Below are 18,261 nucleotides of genomic sequence, written 5' to 3' on the forward strand. Positions count from 1 at the left end.
TAGGTCATTATGACGTCACACCTGTTTCTAAATATTTACGATGTCAATCACATCCATTTTAGCCGATCAAAAAAGCGCCACTTAAAGCGCCCACGTCGCCGCGCCTTTAATATCGTGGCCAATAGGAAACGCCCCCTCAACTGTTTTTTATTTTGGCTGAAGTAGGACCCAGGAAGCTGTCGCTCGCTCATATGCCTGAGGTTTATAAAGCATTTTGCCCGATGTTTCAATAAACTGTTAGATGTTAATGCAGTACTTAACATGTCTTTTTTTTGCGAAACTCAACACAGGAAACGAACATGAGAAAAGCTGCTTCTACGTTTGTAAACTTACAATGACAGGTGGTATTGCATAACTTCATGTAGTAAAAATGTTTCTTAAACGTCCACCGTTCTGTGCATACTTGTCAAATTGCTCAAATATATACGTGGTTTAGAAGAACAGTTATAGAAGTTGGTTGTGGTGACGCGAACATTAAAAATAATGTGACATACTGGTAGTAATTGCAGTGGAATAACTGCTTGATTGTTACGATTGACATCAGCTATACTCCACATTCAAGTCTGCACATGCGTTCATTGTTATTGTCATGGACACAGTTGGTTTCTTCAAATTAGCTTTGAAATTATAATAACTATATGTAGAGGGTTAGGTCCGAAAGGAAAGGATGAGAAAACTCAGATCGTTAAAGTGAGGGGAAAAAAGTACACGCTCTTTTTTCCGAAGAGAAGACTTTGGACAGGATCGCCGCGACATGTCGGCGCACGTGCGCGCGAGTAGGCTGCGTGCGCGCGGATCAGGCGAACGCCATGGGCCTCCCGTCGTGACCGCGGCGGCACTCCGTCGGGTCCTGTTAGGCAGCCCGTGCGGGGCTGTGCCGGAGACCCCGTGCCGCCTGCATCTCTGTCGTCTCGGGTGAGTTTGTTACAATGTAGCGATTTCTCTATAAATCCGCCTAAGTCGAGTAAAGCCGCGGCGTCCGCGCGCGCCTCGCGCAGCGCCGAGCCCGCGCCTCGCTCCCGCTGAGCGCCGCCGTCGCGCACAAGCTGGCGGGCTGGCGCGTTTAAAAAAAAGCCCAATTTCCACACATACCCCCCCCGGTCCATGAGTACCCTAACATTAGCTAGCTGGCTAAGTCACTATTTATGCGCAATTTGTTTGTCGGGCGCGGAGCAGATCACGTCTCTCCTTCATGCGCGCGCTGTCAGATGAATGCTAGGCGCGAGGGCTGTATGAAGGCTGCTGTCATATTGATACTGCTCTCAGTCTCAGTGACAGGACTCCTTGAGAGAAGAGAACACAGAGGTGCTGCGTTCAGGTTGCCCTCATGCCTTCATCATCATGCATTTGTGTAGAAAAGAGCCGTGCTTCGTGCACTCAGTCTGCGGACGGACGCGCGCGCCGCGACTTCCTCTCGGTCTCGCTGCGAGTCAAGCGCGCTTCCTATGAAGTGAAAGTAGCCCTTTGGTCGGAGGTGTAGCGCTGCAGGACGTGGACAGTGAGTCCCGTGTCCCTGCGCCTCCTCCTCCAGCATCTCCACCCATCTTCTGGTCACCTGGAGCTCCAGGAAGCTCGATTGGTCGAGGGGGTCCCCAGAGACACTGCTCTGTGTGTGTGTGTGTGTGTGGGGAGGCTGACAGTTGTGATCATGTGCGGGACTCTTTTTTTTTTTTTTTTTTTTTTGCTCTCTCTGCACACTGTCCTCAGTTGAACTGACCTCCCGCTTCAACCAAAGTCCTGTCCGTAGTTAACGCGCACACCACCCAAACACACCGAGCTACATGCTGTCCAGATGTGCTCTCGCTGAAGGGTGTGTTTGTCTGCACACTGGCTGTTTGCACACTCCTGTCACTGCTCTGCTCTGTGTGTATTCTGTGTATGTGCGCCCGTGTGCGTGCGCTGTGGCCCTGTCCAGTTTTCTTTGGGATCGATAAAGTATCTGTCCAGTAGAACAGCAGGTGGCGTAGCAGTTACACCCATCACCTTGCACACAAAGGACCAGGTTCCGATCCCACCTCCTGCCTGCTGTAGTCCCCTTGATCGAGGCACTGACTGTCCTATAAACAGATACAGGAAAAAGTACCCAGCTGTATAAAGGAGTCAATCAGTGTAAGTAGCTTAGTGTACCATCCCAGCAACGTAAGTTTCTTTGTAGAATCGTGTCAGTAAAATGTATAAAAATAAAATAAATGCAGACTGTCGAGACTGAACACCCTTTGGTTATGGGCTCAAAATGTAGCGATCATGAGAGATGAAGTGGGCAGGCGTCCGTCACTCATGTTCATGTGTCTCACTGCTTCTTTCATTACTAATATTGTCAGTGTTACTGTTTATCTGACCCCTGTGCCAGTTCTGTACATGAAGCAGTATACAGTGATTTACCATTTATACAGCAGGGTATTCCTACCGTTTCAGTTCAGGGTAAGTACAGCAGCAGGAGGTGGGAATGAGGCAATGGCCTGAAGTCCCTGCACTGCCCACGATCCAAGTTTTTACTGTAACACGTTGTTTCACCCCTCCAGCCCCGTGTGTTTCACACTTATGGGTTGTTTAACAATATTAAGCTTTAATATTTTAAATATAATTTTTTTGTTTCCTTAGAGGGCTTTGGTTTTTTTACTCTTATGTTCTGCAAGCGTAGTGTATGTTGTTACTGATATTCTCACTTTTTTAGTGACTGTGGGACTGAAATCTTTTAATTAGTTTGAAATGCGTTTTCTTAGTTTTCCGCCAAATTGTTTTTGCTCAGCTTAGATTATTTTGTGTTTTGAGACATTGCATTTATCCATTTACTCGGACAAACATGCGCAACGATAGTAAGGATGTGAAGGTTTGGTATACGCTGCTTTCACCCACTGGCTTTATTGGTCCAGATAGTAGCTCTTTCAGGGCGTCACAGTGGCACAGTGAGCATCGTTTGTTCTTCGCAGCCCCTGGGGCTGTTGGTTCGACTGTGGGTTCGAATCTGACTCAACCTGTGTGGTATTTGCGAGTTTCCCTCCCACAGTCTGAAAGACATGTTTCGGGTGAACGGGTGATTATACGTTGCCCGTACTGTGAGTTTGTGTGAGCGACAGTGTGTGTCAGTGCTCTACGAAGGATTGGTGTTTGTCCCACCTTGTCTTGAACCCTTTTCTCTCCAGGATTTGCTCTGGGTCGCCGTGACCCTGTATTGAATGAGTGACTTCTGGAAAAGGATAGCACAAATAGAAAATGATCTCGAATTCAGAGGAAAAAAATGTTTTAAATCTGAAGATGTCACTCAGTTTTCATGTCTGAAATATAGAGAAGTATAGATTGTGCTTTTCATAAAAACTTGTAGCCCAAACTCACAGGAGCGTGGGAATTGAGAGTAATTACTGTATAGTGGGGGGGTGCAATGGCGCAGTGGGTTGGACCAGGTCCTGTTCTCCGGTAGGTCTGGGGTTCGAGTCCTGCTTGGGGTGCCTTGTGGTGGACTGGCGTCCCGTCCTGGGTATGTCCCCTCCCCCTCTGGCCTTACGCCCTGTGTTGCTGGGTAGGCTCCGGCTCCCCGTGACCCCGTATGGGACAAGCGGTTCTGAAAATGTGTGTGTGTGTGTACTGTATAGCGTAAAGCTGTGGACTGGAGTGCAGTGTCTGTTACCCTGGTGTATGTTGTATATTGACTGCCCATATTTGCAATGCTTTTAAAACATTAAGAACTGTGCGAAGGTGGTGCTAGTTATGATCTTACCGAAAAGCGCATTAATAGATTTAAATTGATCCATTTAGTAATACACCTGGTACTTGTCCTTGACAGTGATGTACTTCATAAAATAAATTCCTTTGACATAATAAACGACACATTCACCAGTTCTGGAAACATGTCTTTGGCCAGGAAGGCTTCCGTTAAATTCAGCGTGTGTTGCTGTTCTGAAAGATATCATTTGTCCATATTGGACATCTCCAGTGTTGTGATTTAATGTAGAAAATACTTCAGTTCTTCTTGGTCCGATTCGTGTTGTGTTGTTGTTATTCCACAGTTGACATGGATGATGAAGATGGCAGGTGCTTGTTAGATGTAATTTGGTAAGTGTTTGCTCTCTCTTTCTATTATTTTGCAGCTTATATGGAGAAAACATAATCAGTCCCTGTAGTATGAAAAGAATGCATTTCCAGTCTGAGAATTTGCACAGTAGGACTTGAGAGTATCTTCTACCGTTTGTATAAGAAGGTTAAACCGAGTGAACTAACACAGTGTTGTGAAGCCTTCGGATGTAGTGGCGTCACGTTAAGTGCATGTTGTCTTACCTCCTACAGCGACCCGCAGGCACTGAACGATTTCCTTCATGGATCAGAAAAGCATGTAAGTTGGGTGAATGTAGTGTTTTGTGAGGAGTGTTGGAGTTTTCCTCGTTGTAAGAGTATAAATTGGGCACGTCCTGCATGAAGCCCCCACGTGTATTTGAAGGAGTGCCCACATCCCTTTACTCAGGATGATATTAGCTCTCTAAGGCATTGCCCTACGCACTTGTACAGAATGTGACCTCAGCCTTTTGTACAATATAATTATGTAGACTGCTGGCAGAAGTGTAATTCTACATTCCTGAATCCCTTGATTTCATTTTTTTTTTTTTTTTTTTTAAAAACGAGACAAGAATGTAGGTTTTTTTTGTCTGTATGTGGCATAATCCTTAATGTGACCATTATCCCACATCACCTACTCTTTTCCTTTTTGTCTGCTTCTGCTGTATGGGAACCTCCTGCGCGTTTGTCCCCGGCTCGTCTCTCTGGCTGTTGCTGTGGATCTTGCTTCTTCTCTGGATCTACGTCCTGTCTTGCACCTGTTCTTCTGTAGCTGGATACCGATGACTTGTTGGATGGCTCGGCCGATCCCTCCAGCTCCTTCTTCTCCAGTGCTGGGGTCAGTAGATCCCCCCCATGTCAGTCATGTCTAGCTCCACACCAAACCCCTGCTGACACTGAACATTTTCACACGATATGCTGTAGGAAGATAACCAAATTAGGGATTGGTTTCACAGTTAATCTCCCTGTTTGTTTCCCACACTGTCTGTTATATAAAATTAATTCTTACATTAACTTAATCCATCTCCTCCTGAGATCATTCTTGGCTCGAATACCTTACTATTTAACCAGGTAACCAATTAATGCCCCTTCACCCTAATATGAAACATTGTTTGAATATTCCCACAGTATTTTTCACTCAATTTTCCTCCTTCTTGAGCAGAAACTATTTGCTGCATTAAGATAGTGAACATGGTATGTTGGTCTCTTCTCCACAACTTTTCACCATCTGCCTCCTTGGTTTAACGCCATATTCATTTACTATTTTAGGGCCATGTGCCGGAGGTCCAGCCGTCTAGTCAGCTCACAGCAAATGTGTCAGCAGAGGTTCCCAGTGGCAGTGTGGATTTGGACTTCCTTGAGGATGACGATATCCTGGGAGGCTCACCGTCTGGTGGTGGAAACAGTGGAGGCATTGGGACGAACCACGAGCCATGCGACATCCTGCAGCAGAGCTTGGCTGAGGCCAACATTACCGAGCAAAGTCTGCAGGAGGCGGAGGCCGAGCTGGACATGGGCTCCTTCACCTTGTCCGGCCTGACACAGGTGGTCCAAGCTCTTCCTGACTCGAGCCTTTCTGGGGCAGGGGGGGCAGCAGTGGGGATGGACATAGAAGTCGGAATCGGAGGTTCAACTCAAATCTTCTCTGGCTCCACCTCCACCTCCACTGCCACGCCCCCTAATGCCACTACAGACATGATTGGGCCAGTTCTGGCTCACCCAGGCCTACAGCTCCAGGCCCAGGGGATGAATAAGGCCATCAGTGTACAGCCCTTTATGCAGCAAGTGGGCTTGGGTAATGTGACCCTTCAGCCCATCTCGAGCCTTCAAGCCCTACCAAATGGGAGTCAGTCTGGGCACTTGGGCATTGGACAGATCCAGGTTGTGGGTCAGCCCACAGTCATGGCTATTAACCAGTCTGGTCAACCTATCTTGGCCAAAACCATAGGAGGTTACCATCTGCAGCAGCCTGCACCAGAGGCTGGAGTCACATGCACGCAGGCTGGGCTGGGCGGATCTCTTCTAAGTTCAACTGGAGGTGGGGGTTTATTAATTCAAGGGAGCAAGACCCCTTTGGGCTCCCCTGCACTGAATGGAGCTAGTGTTTGTGTGAGCAGCACCAGTGCTAGCAGCAGCAGCAGTGGAAGTACTTTGACCACTTCTGGAGGGCTGGTGGGGTTCAGTGGTGCTTCTGTTGCAGCAGGAATTGCAGCCCAACCAAAACCATTGACTCAAGGCACCATCATGCAGAATATAGTCATCCAACGCACCCCAACACCTATTCAGCCCAAGCCTCCCCAAGGCGGTGCCCTCCAGCCCAGGCTCTACAAACCGCAGCAGCAACAGCAGCAGCCAATTTCAGCCCCCAGCTCTTTGCAGAATGACTCTAGCAAGGGCTTAGGGGTTCAGCAAGGGCAAGTCCCAGCTTCTGCAGGTCAGAATGTGACGTTCCTCTCCGGCAAGCCTGGCGCCAACGTGGTCCTGAGTGCCCCGGCAGCACCCCAGGGTGCAGCCTTCTCCCAGGCACTCTTCAAGCAGCAAGCACCTCCAGCGACAGGAAAACCGCTGAGCGTGCACTTACTGAACCAATCGGGCAGCATTGTCATTCCCTCCCAGGCCGTCTTGCAAGGCCAAAACCAGTTTCTCCTGCCACAGCTACAAGCAGGCGGACAGATCCTGACTCAGCACCCGGGAGGACACATCATTACGAGCCAGGGCCCAAACGGGCAGTTAATTGCCAATCAAATCCTTGCCGCCAATCAGAACCTTAGCCTCGGCCAGGTCTTGACTTCACAAGGGCATTCTGGCACAGCCCATATCCTCTCCGGACCTATCCAACTGCAGCCTGGTCAAATGGGCCACCACACACTGTTCCAAATGCCTGTCTCTCTGGCCCAGGCCCAGGCCCAGACGCAGACTCCTCATGCTGCTGGTTCTGCCCCAACCGTTATCCAAGGAATGCCCATCCAGAACTCACTGGCCATGCTGAGCCAAGTGGAAGGCTTGAGTCCTGCTGTTAGCCTGCAGCCTCCTCCACAGCAGTTGGTCGGTGGCGTCCCCAGCAATGGTGGCGGGGTAGCAGTCGCTTCCCAGTGCCAGCCTGTGGAAAGTGTTGCTGTGCTTGGCAGCTCAATGGACCAAGCAGCTCAAACCGTGCCGCCTCCCTCTCTCCTCACTGTGCAGACGGGCTCCTCTACGTCCATGCCTATCCCTCCTTCCACTCTGGCCACCTCTTTAGCAACTTCGTCGTCCTCCTCCGTTTCGTCCGATCCCTCGACGCTCACCCAGGTACCTCCCCAGACACAGCACAGCCCGGGGAAGCTCCTTCTCACACAGCAGGGCTCCAGCATGATCCTCAGTCACGAGTCCCTGCAGATGTTCCTACAGCAGGTCAGTGCACTTTCCCGTTTGTTCTGTGAGCGTAAGAATTTGATGGTAGCTTAAAAACACGCAACCAGCCAACCAAACGCTGGAGTCGATTCGATAATCATTTCGCTTTCCACACATCGGAACACTAACCTTGCCCATGTCAGGAGCAGCAGCAGCAACAAAAAGAGACTGTCTCGGGCCCCTTGGGGTCGGTACCCGCGTCAGTCGTCGTCAGCAGCAGCTCTGTTCCTCCCACACCAGACCATCAGAGCCAATCTGCTGAGACTTGGGTAGGCCAGAGCTCCGCCCCCGCTTTTGGTCCCACTGACAAGACAGCAGGGGTTTATCAGGTAGACGAGCACCCTCCCAAGCCCTGTCGACTCACTGCTGCCAGCCCTGCAAACTTAAAGTCCTTGTTGTGTTTTGTCTGCGCTCACAATATTTCCCTTACTCTCGTTCACTTGGTATTGCAGCTGCCCGTCGCCGCCTCACATATGTCTGTTCTCCAGTCAGCGCTGCTCCGAAGTCTCTTACATTCTGTCCCTTTATCCTTTGCCTGCAACAGTGCCGCTTTCTAAGATATGCAAATAATTTTGATGCTGACAGTACTATTGTGCTTTTGCAAAAGTCTTCACACCTGTGACCAGTTCTCTCTTTTTATTGACTCGCAAATGCTATGTTGAAATTTTGTTCTCTCACATTTTATTTCAAACCAGTGCTAATACATCTGTTAAAGTTTAGATTGTAATCTGAATGCAGTCCGTTGCACTGTTAAAAGACAAAATACCCCCATCTGTCAACGGGCTGGCCTGATTTGTTCAGTGACATCATTAGGCAGATTGTGATTTGGGGGGATATTATATACCATTATTTCTTTTGGAAAAGAATTAGTTCCCAGAAAATAGTAATAAATATAAAAGGGATTTTTATGCATGAAAGTAACGCCAAACATTTTTTACATTTCATCACAGCAAAAATTAACCCTCTCCAGGCAGACATTGCAAGTTAGCATCAGCTGGAATTAAATACCCCTGTGAATATTTATAGATGAGTTTCTGCAGTTATATACCACTCGACCACTATTAATTTCATGCTGAGAGGGTTAATCTTCTCATTCATTCATTGCTAATAACTACTGTTTTTAGTACTGCATGAGGTGATCTGGATTTTTATGATGTTTTAAACTTGGTGTGAATGGCAGTCAAAAGAAGAACTATGGAGATTTTATCTGTTGGGGAAAACTGTACTTAGAACAGAGGGAAGTAATGTTTTTTATTATGTTTTTATTGTGTTTTAACAAAGCTTTTATTTTAACCTGTTCCTGGACAGCTTGTGTTTTGAACTGTGGTTCTCATTTTGAAGAAGTGCTTCACCGCGGACTGCTCCGTTTCCCCTTCTTGTATTAAAACAGATTGATACTAAAAGGCTCCTTTTCTGCAGCAGCTGTGGAGCTCGGTGTGTGTTTTATCGGGGTTTGAAATGCTCCCTTTTACTAATTTTAAACCTAATTTTTGAACTAGGGGAGCGGGGGGGGGGTCACAGTTACAGCAGCCATACGAGGTGAGTGGTGTTTGTGAACTCAGCAGCAGTACTGCAAACACACTCACGAGTGGAAACGCCAAGAAGTGCCGAGCGAAAGTCTCTGACTAGTTTAAAAGACGACACGTTTAATGTTTTGACTTTCCAATGACAGCAGTTTGATTTACAAACTTTGAGAGCTGTAGAGCAACTTAGCTGTCAACAAAGTGTTACACTTTGTGATAAAGATGGAAAAGATTTTAGTTGAAATTACACAATATGGACACCCGTCTTTCTTTCATTAATAATTTTTATTGTCTCCATTTTTTTGGCGGTAAAATGTCCACGTAAGAGGCAAAAATACCATGGTAGTGAATAATGAGCCTGTCGTATTGAAACTGTGTTGTCGTAAGCAGATTTTTGTTACACAGCGCTGTTATTTGAGCGCGGAGTGTTTTTGATGGAAACTGTTTTGTTTTTTTCTGCCACTTCATGTGACGTCTCACTGTGCTGCAGCTGCAGGAATTTGGGAGTCCGCAGTGTCTGTCGCTCTCACTTTTCACTCGGTGCAACTACTTCTGCTCCCAGTAAAAATCACATGATGTGACCCAAATCTGAGCTGTTAGGCGCTCATGAATAATCGACCTTCTGAAAGTGTGTTGCCTCAAGCCAGGGAGGTCATTGCGGTTTCCGAGAGACTCCGACTTCCTGTTTGTGTAAAAAAGTGTCTTGCGTTGTCTAGCTGTGTGTTCGGGGCGGGGGGGGGGGGACCTCTCTCTCACAATATAGGTGCAGCCATCAGCATCACGCTCACGTGGATGTGCGCTTCTTTGCCCACTCGCCATTACTAGTAATTTTAGGACAATTGCTACACTACTTGTAATTTATACATTTTGATGGTTTGTATTTTTTTTTCTTTCTTCTAAATGCAGTGCAGTTTATGGGGGAAAGAACACTGTTTTACTTTTGACACTGAATCTGAAAGTTCCGCACTGAAAATTGTGTTTTGTGCAACAGTTTCACAGTTGTGCTCACAGCTGAAATAATTGAGTTGCACACATCATCGGAGTGTGTTAACACCTGCGCCGTTCCCGCCCTCCCGTCACGTCGATGCCGCTCCTCTCATCTCGTTGCTGCTTTTGCTTTTCGTGTCTTTTTGTTCTGTTTATCTTACTGTTTGTTTATTTTTGCTGCTTTGCAAACGTCCGTTGTACTGTCTCCTGCGTACCGTTCAGTCATACGATGCACAGGCGTCATTTGCGTGGCCTGATGGAAATCGATATAATCGTCAGAGTTACTTTTGAGGATATATTCCCACTCTTCATTCTAAGTTGGAAAATATTTTCAAATACATGCAGTAATTTATTGATTTAAAACAAAACTCATTGGAACAGCTTTTAGTCCTTGTTTTAGTCCTTATTCAGTTCTTACTCCCAGGAGATGTACGTTGCTTTGGAGAAAAGCATCTGTTAAATGAATAATTGTAAATTTACTATCTCATAATGTAAATATTTTAGTTTAAGGGGCAGCAGGTAGCATAGCGGTTAGAGCCGCCGCCTCCGGAGTCAGAGGTCGCAGGGTTCAATCCCACCTGCTGTAGTACCCTTGAGCAAGGTACTTACCCTAAAATTTCCCCAGTAAAACAAAAAGTTCCAGTTGTATAAATGGATAAATCAGCATAAGTAGTTTAACGTTGTAAGTCGTTTTGGAGAAAAGAGTCAGATGAATACATAAATGTGAATGTATTTCCATTAAATGCAGAAGGACCGATCTAAATTTAAGCGTTTGAAGAATGTCTTTGTGCTGTCTGACGGCACTGCCGTAATGTCGTCTTCGTATTTTCATCAGATCCCTCCCGCTGGACAACAGCAAGTGAAAGTCCTGGCGACAGCCCCATCGCAGCCAGTCGCCGCAAGTACGGCGCCTTCTGCGCTGACACAGACTGACAGTCCCCAGGCGGCTCAGCTTCTCGCCCACCAGATCCAGTCACCTCACCACCAAGCGCCAGCTCGGCCTCCATCTCAGCCCCAATGCCAACCGCAACCCCAACCCCAGCCCTCCTCCCGGTCCTGCACGCCCTCCTCCTTGCCTCCATTCTTCATCATCCACAACCAGATTGGCGGTTCCCCCCAGAACACCTCCCAGACTCTTCCGCAGCTGCAGCAACCTCAAGTCCAGGTCCAACTCCCAACCCAAAGTCGCCCACCGTCGCAGCCTGCGCCGTTCCAGCCAGATGTGCCTCCCTCTTCGGATTCTCCCAAGCCTCCCCACGCCGCGCCCATGCAGTTCCAGTTCACTGTCCCCTCGGGCAGCACCCCCTCTAGTGCCCCGGGCAAGCAGCAGGTGCCCTTGCAGAACCTACCCGCGGAGCAGCAGCAGAACCTACAGGTGGCTGGCACCCGCTTTCCAGCACTCGCATCCGCCGCCCAGTCGTCGCCCCAGCAGAAGCACCTGCTCGACCGGCTGCAGCAGGTAGGTGTCTGGCTTATTTTTTTAAAACCGGAATTGGAATTATTTTGGAGTAGCAGTGCAGTCCGCTGTGGGGGAACACAGTCATTTTTTAAAGGTTGATGACACCTCCATGCCCTGCATTTACTTTTCCTGACAGGTTCAGCAGAGTATTATCCTCAAGCAGAGTCCCCAGTCCCTGCCCCAGTCCCTGCCCCAGTCCCTGCCCCAGTCCCTGCCCCAGTCCCTGCCCCAGTCCCTGCCCCAGTCCCTGCCCCAGTCCCTGCCCCAGTCCCTGCCTTCCAGCCAGTTCAGCCCCCAGGCCGACATACCTGCTTCTCAGATCGGGACTCTGTCCACGACTGCTGCTGCTGTCCAGCTGGCTCCTGCGCTGCAGCCCGCGTCCATTCTGGTCAAGACCCCAGCCATGGGTAAGAGTCATTCCTGGGAGTTTATTGTGTCTGGTGCTGCTCCGCACTGAGTCGCTGCTGATTCCTGTTTTCTCGGACCGTCCCCCCCCAGCACCCGGCGAGCTCAAGACATTCCCAGGGACTCTAGGCTCAACTGGGGCTGCGGTCAAGCAAGGGGTTGCCCCAGCCAGCCTTACTCAGCCAGTGCAGGTGAGTGGCTCGTGCTCGTGTTGCGAATTTATTGGCAAAGGGGTTTCGCCCTTCGTTCGTGGTTTTTGATTTTTGGACTGTATTGGCAGCAGGTGGCATAGTGGTTAGAAGCGCCTCTTGAAGGACCTGGATTTGATTTTCAACTCCTGCTGTAGTACACTTGATTGAGGTACTTAAGCTGAACTGATAAGTAAAAATTACCCTGCAGGGTCAGTTTAATATTTGAAGTCGCTTCGGAGGAAAGTATCAGATAAACGAACAAATATAAACAGTTTATTTTCATCCCCTTTTCTGTGCTCCTTCCCCACAGCATCTGTTCTCCGTCCCTCTTTCTCTTACCTTAACTCAGCCAAATCCAGGGGTGGTCAGTTGGGGAGCTGTCACTGGGGAAAGGAATTACTTATTTGTATTGTTACATTGAAAGTTGAGTTTATTTACTAACCGTTTCCCTTTTACTGCTGAAAGACTGCGACTCTGGCCATGCCTTTTCCAATGCAGCCCAGCAAGGAGGCAAGGTGAGCGACGTTTTTTGGTATTTTGTGGTATTTCAATACTGTAAAGGGCAGTTGCAGTCAAAAATCTTACGTAGCACGTATGGAAATTAGCATCACAAGTTACAAATTTATCATTAATTCCAAATTTGTTGCATTTCTACCAGTGTATTGCTTGTACGTCGAATACAAAGTTACTCCGTGTTTTTAACTTAGTTTCTGTTTTCGAAGAGTTTGACTTGTCGTCTTCTGTACTCCTGTCAAATCACAACCCCCGCTTTGCAGGATGTACGAAAATGTACCGTCCTATTGCGGTCGACACCAGAAACTCCCTCAACAAATACTTGAAGATTTGATCTCACTTTTGAAACTTAGTGCTGCATGACAAGTTCTGCGGAAACCAGATAAATAATAATGAGCTGTCTTATAGATTTTTTTAAATTATTAGTTTCATGTGAGGTTTTTGTAGTATCTACTCAGCAAATAAATAAGGGGATAACTGTATCACTACGCTTTTATCGATTGTGAATTAGTGGAGAAAGTGGCTTTGCATTTATGGACGCGCTTGTCACAGTTTGAACGTTACAGCGTTGTAGACCCCTTAGGCTTCTGACACGTCGGTGTTTCAGTGTGTGCGACTCAAAGCCGTGTGTCCTTCTCCAGGATGCTGGAACAGTTGAGGAAGCAGCAGGGCTCTGTGTTACACCCCGACTACAGATCTCCCTTCAGCTCATTCCGGGATGCCTTGCAGAGACTCGTCCCGTACCACCTGTACCAAGGCACGCCCTCTTCCCTCGAGAACAACCACAAAGGTATCTCCCCCCACCGCCACGACTGTAAACATCTCTTTCCGGCTGCTAGAACGTGCGATTTCCTAAAGGTGTCCCTGTCGGGGTGAGGTCACACTTCTGTTCTTCTCATCTCTCTGTGTGTGTGTGTGTTTAGTGGACGAGGAGTTTGCGACGGTGTCAGGCCAGCTTCTGAAGCGAACACAAGCCATGGTCGACAAATACCGTCTGCTGCTCTTTGAGGAATCCAAGGTATGGCTGTTCTTGTTTTTTTTCTAATTTTATTTTCTTTTTTCAAATTGGCAGTTTCGCCGCCTCTCGCTCCTGCTGCCCGTACTACCTTTTTTTTTTGTCCTTTCTGAATAGAGACTGGGTCCCTCTGCAGAAATGGTCATGATTGACAGGATGTTCATCATGGAAGAAAAGTCGTCTCTTAACCAAGAGAGGCTGCTGGCCAAGGAGAGACCAGGTAGGCTTCGTTCGAACGTGCCACGGCAGCACGGCGAATAGAAGTATAGTCTGTGCTTGGTTAATATCATCCGAGACCTACAATGGCGCGCTTTAACGACCGTGCCGTTTTTCGACCACGTTCACTAATGCTCACTTTTAGGGACAGAGCCCATGAGCACGTTTTTGTTAACGCTCTCGTGTCTGCTACTGAATGCAGCTCACGGGCACGTCCATTGCTTCCTGGATATACTGATATTTACTCAAGGGGCAGCTCACTGGGGCACCTGGTAGCGTACTCGTTAGAACTATTGCCTTTAGGCCCAAAGGTCGCTGGTTCGAGCCTCACCTCCAGCTATAGTACCCTTGAGAGAGGTGCTCACCCTAAATTACTCCAGTAAAAAAAAATTACCTGGCTGTATAAATGGGTAAAAAATTATAAAGAGATTAACATTGTAAGTTGTTTTGGAAGAAAAGCATCAGCTACATGAATAAATGTAAATATTCATTAATTATTTGCAAATGAAGCCCTAAAAAAACGCGCATGGCAGTGGTCTTTACTGTCCGTAGTGTTTCATGCTGCGTGCAACTCAGAACTGTTCTTTGTAAACACACTCAGTGCTACAGCTTTGGCTTCTGCATCATATCATGAAAAAAGGTAATAAGTTATTGTACGTTATGCCATGATATTTTCATTTTTTTCTTTCGTTCACTTTGTCTGTGCTGCATATGTTTAATGTGTTACTTCAGTAAATTTATACTAAGGTATTGCCATTTCCCAAAAGTTTAACTAAAACAGTACCTGTCGTAGGACTTGACCGTGGGGGGGTGATGTCCCCCGGTCATGCGGTTAGCAGACAAGTGTGGTAACCGGCAGCGTTTTGGTCCCTAACCCTGGCGTTAACCGGGTAATGACGTTGTTGGGTTTGTAAACCGCTTTCACCTCGTTTCTGTGCTTGCAGAAGAGTACGCGGCCCTTCAGAATTCAGCTGCCTCAGCACAGCGCCCCCTGTCCGCTGAGCAAAGCTCCACGAGGACTTCAACGCCGCCTGCAGGGGCTCCGCCCGCAGCGCCCACTCCAGTCCTGTCCCACATCACGCCCACCAAGCTGGTGATCAAGCACGGCGGAGGCGGCGCGTCCGTGTCGTGGTCGACGAGCTCTGTGCCGGCAGGGCGTCCCAACACTCCTCTCGGTTCCACGCCGGCCACCCCCCACAGAGACGACGACGACGACGCCCTCCCCCAGCGCACCAACAGGCCCCCCATGAAGACGTACGAGGCACGCCGACGCATTGGCCTGAAGCTGAAGATCAAGCAGGAGGCGGGTCTCAGCAAGGTGGTGCACAACACGGCGCTGGACCCCGTCCACACGCAGCCGCACCACCAGCCCGGCGCGCAGCACTCTCCCTCGCGCCACCAGAAGTCTGCTGCGGCTGTTCCCATGGCAACGGCCACAAACAGGTCTTCCGTGTGCAACTCGAACTCTTCGCCTGCTGGCGGCGCGAGCACCGCACAGCACAGCGCGGCGTCGGAAACTTCATCTGCTTCTTCCTCCTCCTTTTCACAAGTTAATGGGACCCTGGAGCACCATGGGACAGGCGGGTGCAAGCAGAACCAGGGCTCTCCTGCCCCGCCCCCGACCTCGTGCCGCCTCCCGCTGCGCAAGACTTACCGCGAGAATGTGAGCCCCCCTATGCGACCCGGCGTGACAGGGGGTGATGGCAGAGCCGCGGCGCGTCGTTCTCACTGCCCTGCTCTCCCCGGCAACCTGCCGCTCCTCCCGAGGAGCTCCCCGTCACCTCCTGCACAGACGGTCATCGCGAGCGTTAAGGTGGAGAACCGCGGTACCTTTCACACTCAGCCGTGCACGAACGCGGGGGGTGGGGGAGGGACGGGCGCAGGGGGCACATCCCCCCCGGCGCTCATGCAGGAGCTTGCCGAGGTGGAGGAGGCTTTCAATCGCGGCATTATGAAGAAATGCCCGCGGCAGCACTTGTACCCGTGCGGAGAGGAGGGAGCCAAAGACGAGGGGGCGAGGGGGGGCATGCGGGGGGGCGGTGGCCGGGACACCTTCATTCCCGCCAAGCGCCACAAATCGGACTCGCCCGACATGGACAACGCCAGCTTCTCCAGCGGCAGCCCCCCGCCAGATGACTCGCTCAACGAGCACCTGCAGAGCGCCATAGACAGCATCCTGAATCTGCAGCAGGGCGCCGGCAGGATGCAGGGTCTGAACCCAGCCCAGCCCCCGACGGCCTCCTCCAGAGCGGCAGCGTCTGTGTCGCAGGGCCACAGAGAAGGGGACTTTTCCTGTGGACAGAATGGCAAGTTTTTGCCGCGGACGTTTAACAGATAGCAGCAGCGGGAGGCTGGAAAGGGGCTGTTCGGGGGACGGAAGGTGCTGTGTGTGCGACCCGCTTCATCATCTTTGGTCAGCTGGAATAAAAGCGAGGCCCTCGGACGGACCCCTGGGGGCCTTTTCTCAATCTTATGTGTTTTTAATGTTGTCCACGTTCCGCAGCGTCCACGAGTTCATGACCGGCACTTTATGGTCATCGTAACCGTACAGCGGTTATGGGTCAGGAAGGCGGGAGAGGAATTGCGCTCGCGATCCAGCAGGTATGAGTGCATGTGGCTTCGCAGGGCATAGTTTACCACTGTTTGGCCCTCGTGTCCTCATGTGCTGCCGCGCCACGCGGTGCTGAGGCTTTCGGTGGTGCCAGTGGCGTGACGGCAGGGCTCCGCGGCGGTACCCGGTGTAGCAGTAAAGGTGGGTATTTGGTAGGAGATGCACTAACCGCGTTCGCACCCGTTGTTTCCTTCTGTCTCTCACCATACGCTTCACTTGGACTCCCTGCCCCTGTGGCGCGGTCCTCCTTTGCTCACCTCGTACGCTTCTCCCAGCAGTGCTTGCCACACGCAATCCTTTCATATGACAGTAAAGGAGAGTAAATCGGTGTGAATGCACCAGCAGACGAGGTAGAGCCCTTGTTCAGCGTTGCGGCATCTGGTTCCTCCCTTTGTCAGTCGCACCGCCCACCGTGGTCGCTTGTGACTCCCGGCTGCGGAGTTTTCCTTTTACCCGTTTACCTGCCCCCCTTCCCCCCCCACCTCCCATAGTGCGTGGAGTCACTTCGGTGAAGGGGTTTCACAGCATTTCTGAAACGAGCGCTAGGTGATCGGGGTCTCTGGGTTATTCGCACAGCAGCTTCGTTCTTACACGACTGTTTTTAGCTTATTGTATTTTTGAACACTTTCGGAGGGGAAGAGGTTCGCCCCGGGGACTGTGAATATTGTTTCGGGAACGTGTATTTAATAGGGAGAGACTAGAACCCAGGAGCCTGTCCGTGTCTCGGCCTTCTTTCGCTTCATTTGCAGCTCTTTCTGACCTCGTACCCTGGACCTGCCGGTCTCGTTGCGCCGTACAGTGCACGTCGGCGTGGTCTGGGACCGTCTCGGCCGTTTCGCTTTGCCTGTCCGTATGTACGCGAGTTACGATTTTTCTTTTTTTTTTTTTTAAACGAAACCCATATTTTATCAGGAATGGTATGGCGAAGGGCGTTTGGGAGTTTCAGGAGTAATTTTATGCTTCCTCTGTCCGTTTTTAAATATTGTCTGAAAGGAACTGTTTACTTGGGGGACGAAACGTCGCCTCGTTGAAAATGCAAGTATTTAACCACTACAGATGAATCTGACAGTTTTACGGCTCGAAACCGCACAAGCTCAGGGTCTCGGGTTCATGGTTCGGACGCGCCGCCGCGTGGCAGGGCCGTTCAACGTGCTTCCCGAGTGTCGTTCACGGTGAAGACCACAGGGGGCGCCAGCGAGCCCTCGCAGCTCTGTACGTACACAGGTGTAGACGTAGCATCTGGCTTTGGACCCGCTTCTTTGTAGCTGGGAGATGTTGTACACAGGTTTCTTTTTCCTCCGTACAAGAGTATTGCGCGTTTGGTTTCTGGATATTCGCACACAGCACTTGATCTGTCGGTTGAAGTTGTGAACTTGAGCGCGGAGAGCACAGTTGGGTTTCCTACGAAGTGTCTCGAGAAATGGGAAGGCACGTGCCAGCGAGGCCGTCGTTTGGTATGAATTTGTTTTTGGTGTGGGCTGCACATGTTTTCGTGGTGGATTTTACTTTTGCGTCGACGACCGTGTTTGCCACCCTTCAGATGATGTCATCAATGCGCCAGCGTAACGGTTGTTCCAGGGGACCAGGCGGACAGAGCGTAGAGCCCACACGCGACTCCTCCTTCGCGGAGACACTTTACTGTGCTGCCACCACCCGTCCCTCTCCGTTTCCTCCGGGACCTCTGCTATGCCTTTGGGAAAAATTAATGAAAGCATAAACAGCGAATAAAAGAAAAAAAATACTAAAGTACATTTAAAAGGGTAAGAGAATTTGAGATATAGTACTACAGATTAATTTTGTACTGTATTTATTGTGTATATTGACAAACTTTTTTCTTTCCTTTTTTTAAAAAAAAAAAAAAGGAAGTGTACAGTTAGTAAAACTGTAAATTAAACCTTGCTTTT

At 49.5% G+C, this 18,261-nt stretch overlaps 1 protein-coding gene across 4 annotated transcripts; it reads left to right on the forward strand.

Moving 5' to 3' along the window:
• Positions 1–561: 561 nt before the first annotated feature.
• LOC108924732 (BRD4-interacting chromatin-remodeling complex-associated protein-like) lies at positions 562–18,111 on the forward strand. Of its 4 annotated transcripts, none has more exons than XM_029250234.1 (14): positions 562–915; positions 4,005–4,050; positions 4,282–4,327; positions 4,820–4,885; positions 5,317–7,437; positions 7,581–7,766; positions 10,783–11,406; positions 11,543–11,813; positions 11,905–12,002; positions 12,468–12,517; positions 13,157–13,305; positions 13,439–13,533; positions 13,648–13,750; positions 14,691–18,111. In XM_029250234.1, exons 2-14 carry the CDS (start codon positions 4,010–4,012, stop codon positions 16,082–16,084), a joined length of 5,244 nt encoding a protein of 1,747 aa, XP_029106067.1. In that variant the 5' UTR covers positions 562–915; positions 4,005–4,009; the 3' UTR covers positions 16,085–18,111. The 4 variants fall into 4 exon arrangements, with proteins under 4 accessions (XP_029106067.1, XP_029106068.1, XP_029106069.1 ...); XM_029250235.1 differs by having other exon boundaries at positions 12,501–12,517; XM_029250236.1 differs by having other exon boundaries at positions 7,581–7,706.
• Positions 18,112–18,261: the final 150 nt, after the last annotated feature.

The sequence above is a fragment of the Scleropages formosus genome, chromosome 3, assembly GCF_900964775.1.
Source record: "Scleropages formosus chromosome 3, fSclFor1.1, whole genome shotgun sequence".
NCBI lineage: Eukaryota > Metazoa > Chordata > Actinopteri > Osteoglossiformes > Osteoglossidae > Scleropages > Scleropages formosus.

Bases quoted from the DNA above. Each gene is read 5' to 3' on its own strand.
- LOC108924732 (XM_029250234.1), top strand. From the start codon at position 4,010: ATGGATGATGAAGATGGCAGGTGCTTGTTAGATGTAATTTG. The intron at 4,886-5,316 runs GTCAGTAGATCC...TTACTATTTTAG, and splicing joins CCTTCTTCTCCAGTGCTGGG to GGCCATGTGCCGGAGGTCCA. The intron at 7,438-7,580 runs GTCAGTGCACTT...TGCCCATGTCAG, and splicing joins TGCAGATGTTCCTACAGCAG to GAGCAGCAGCAGCAACAAAA.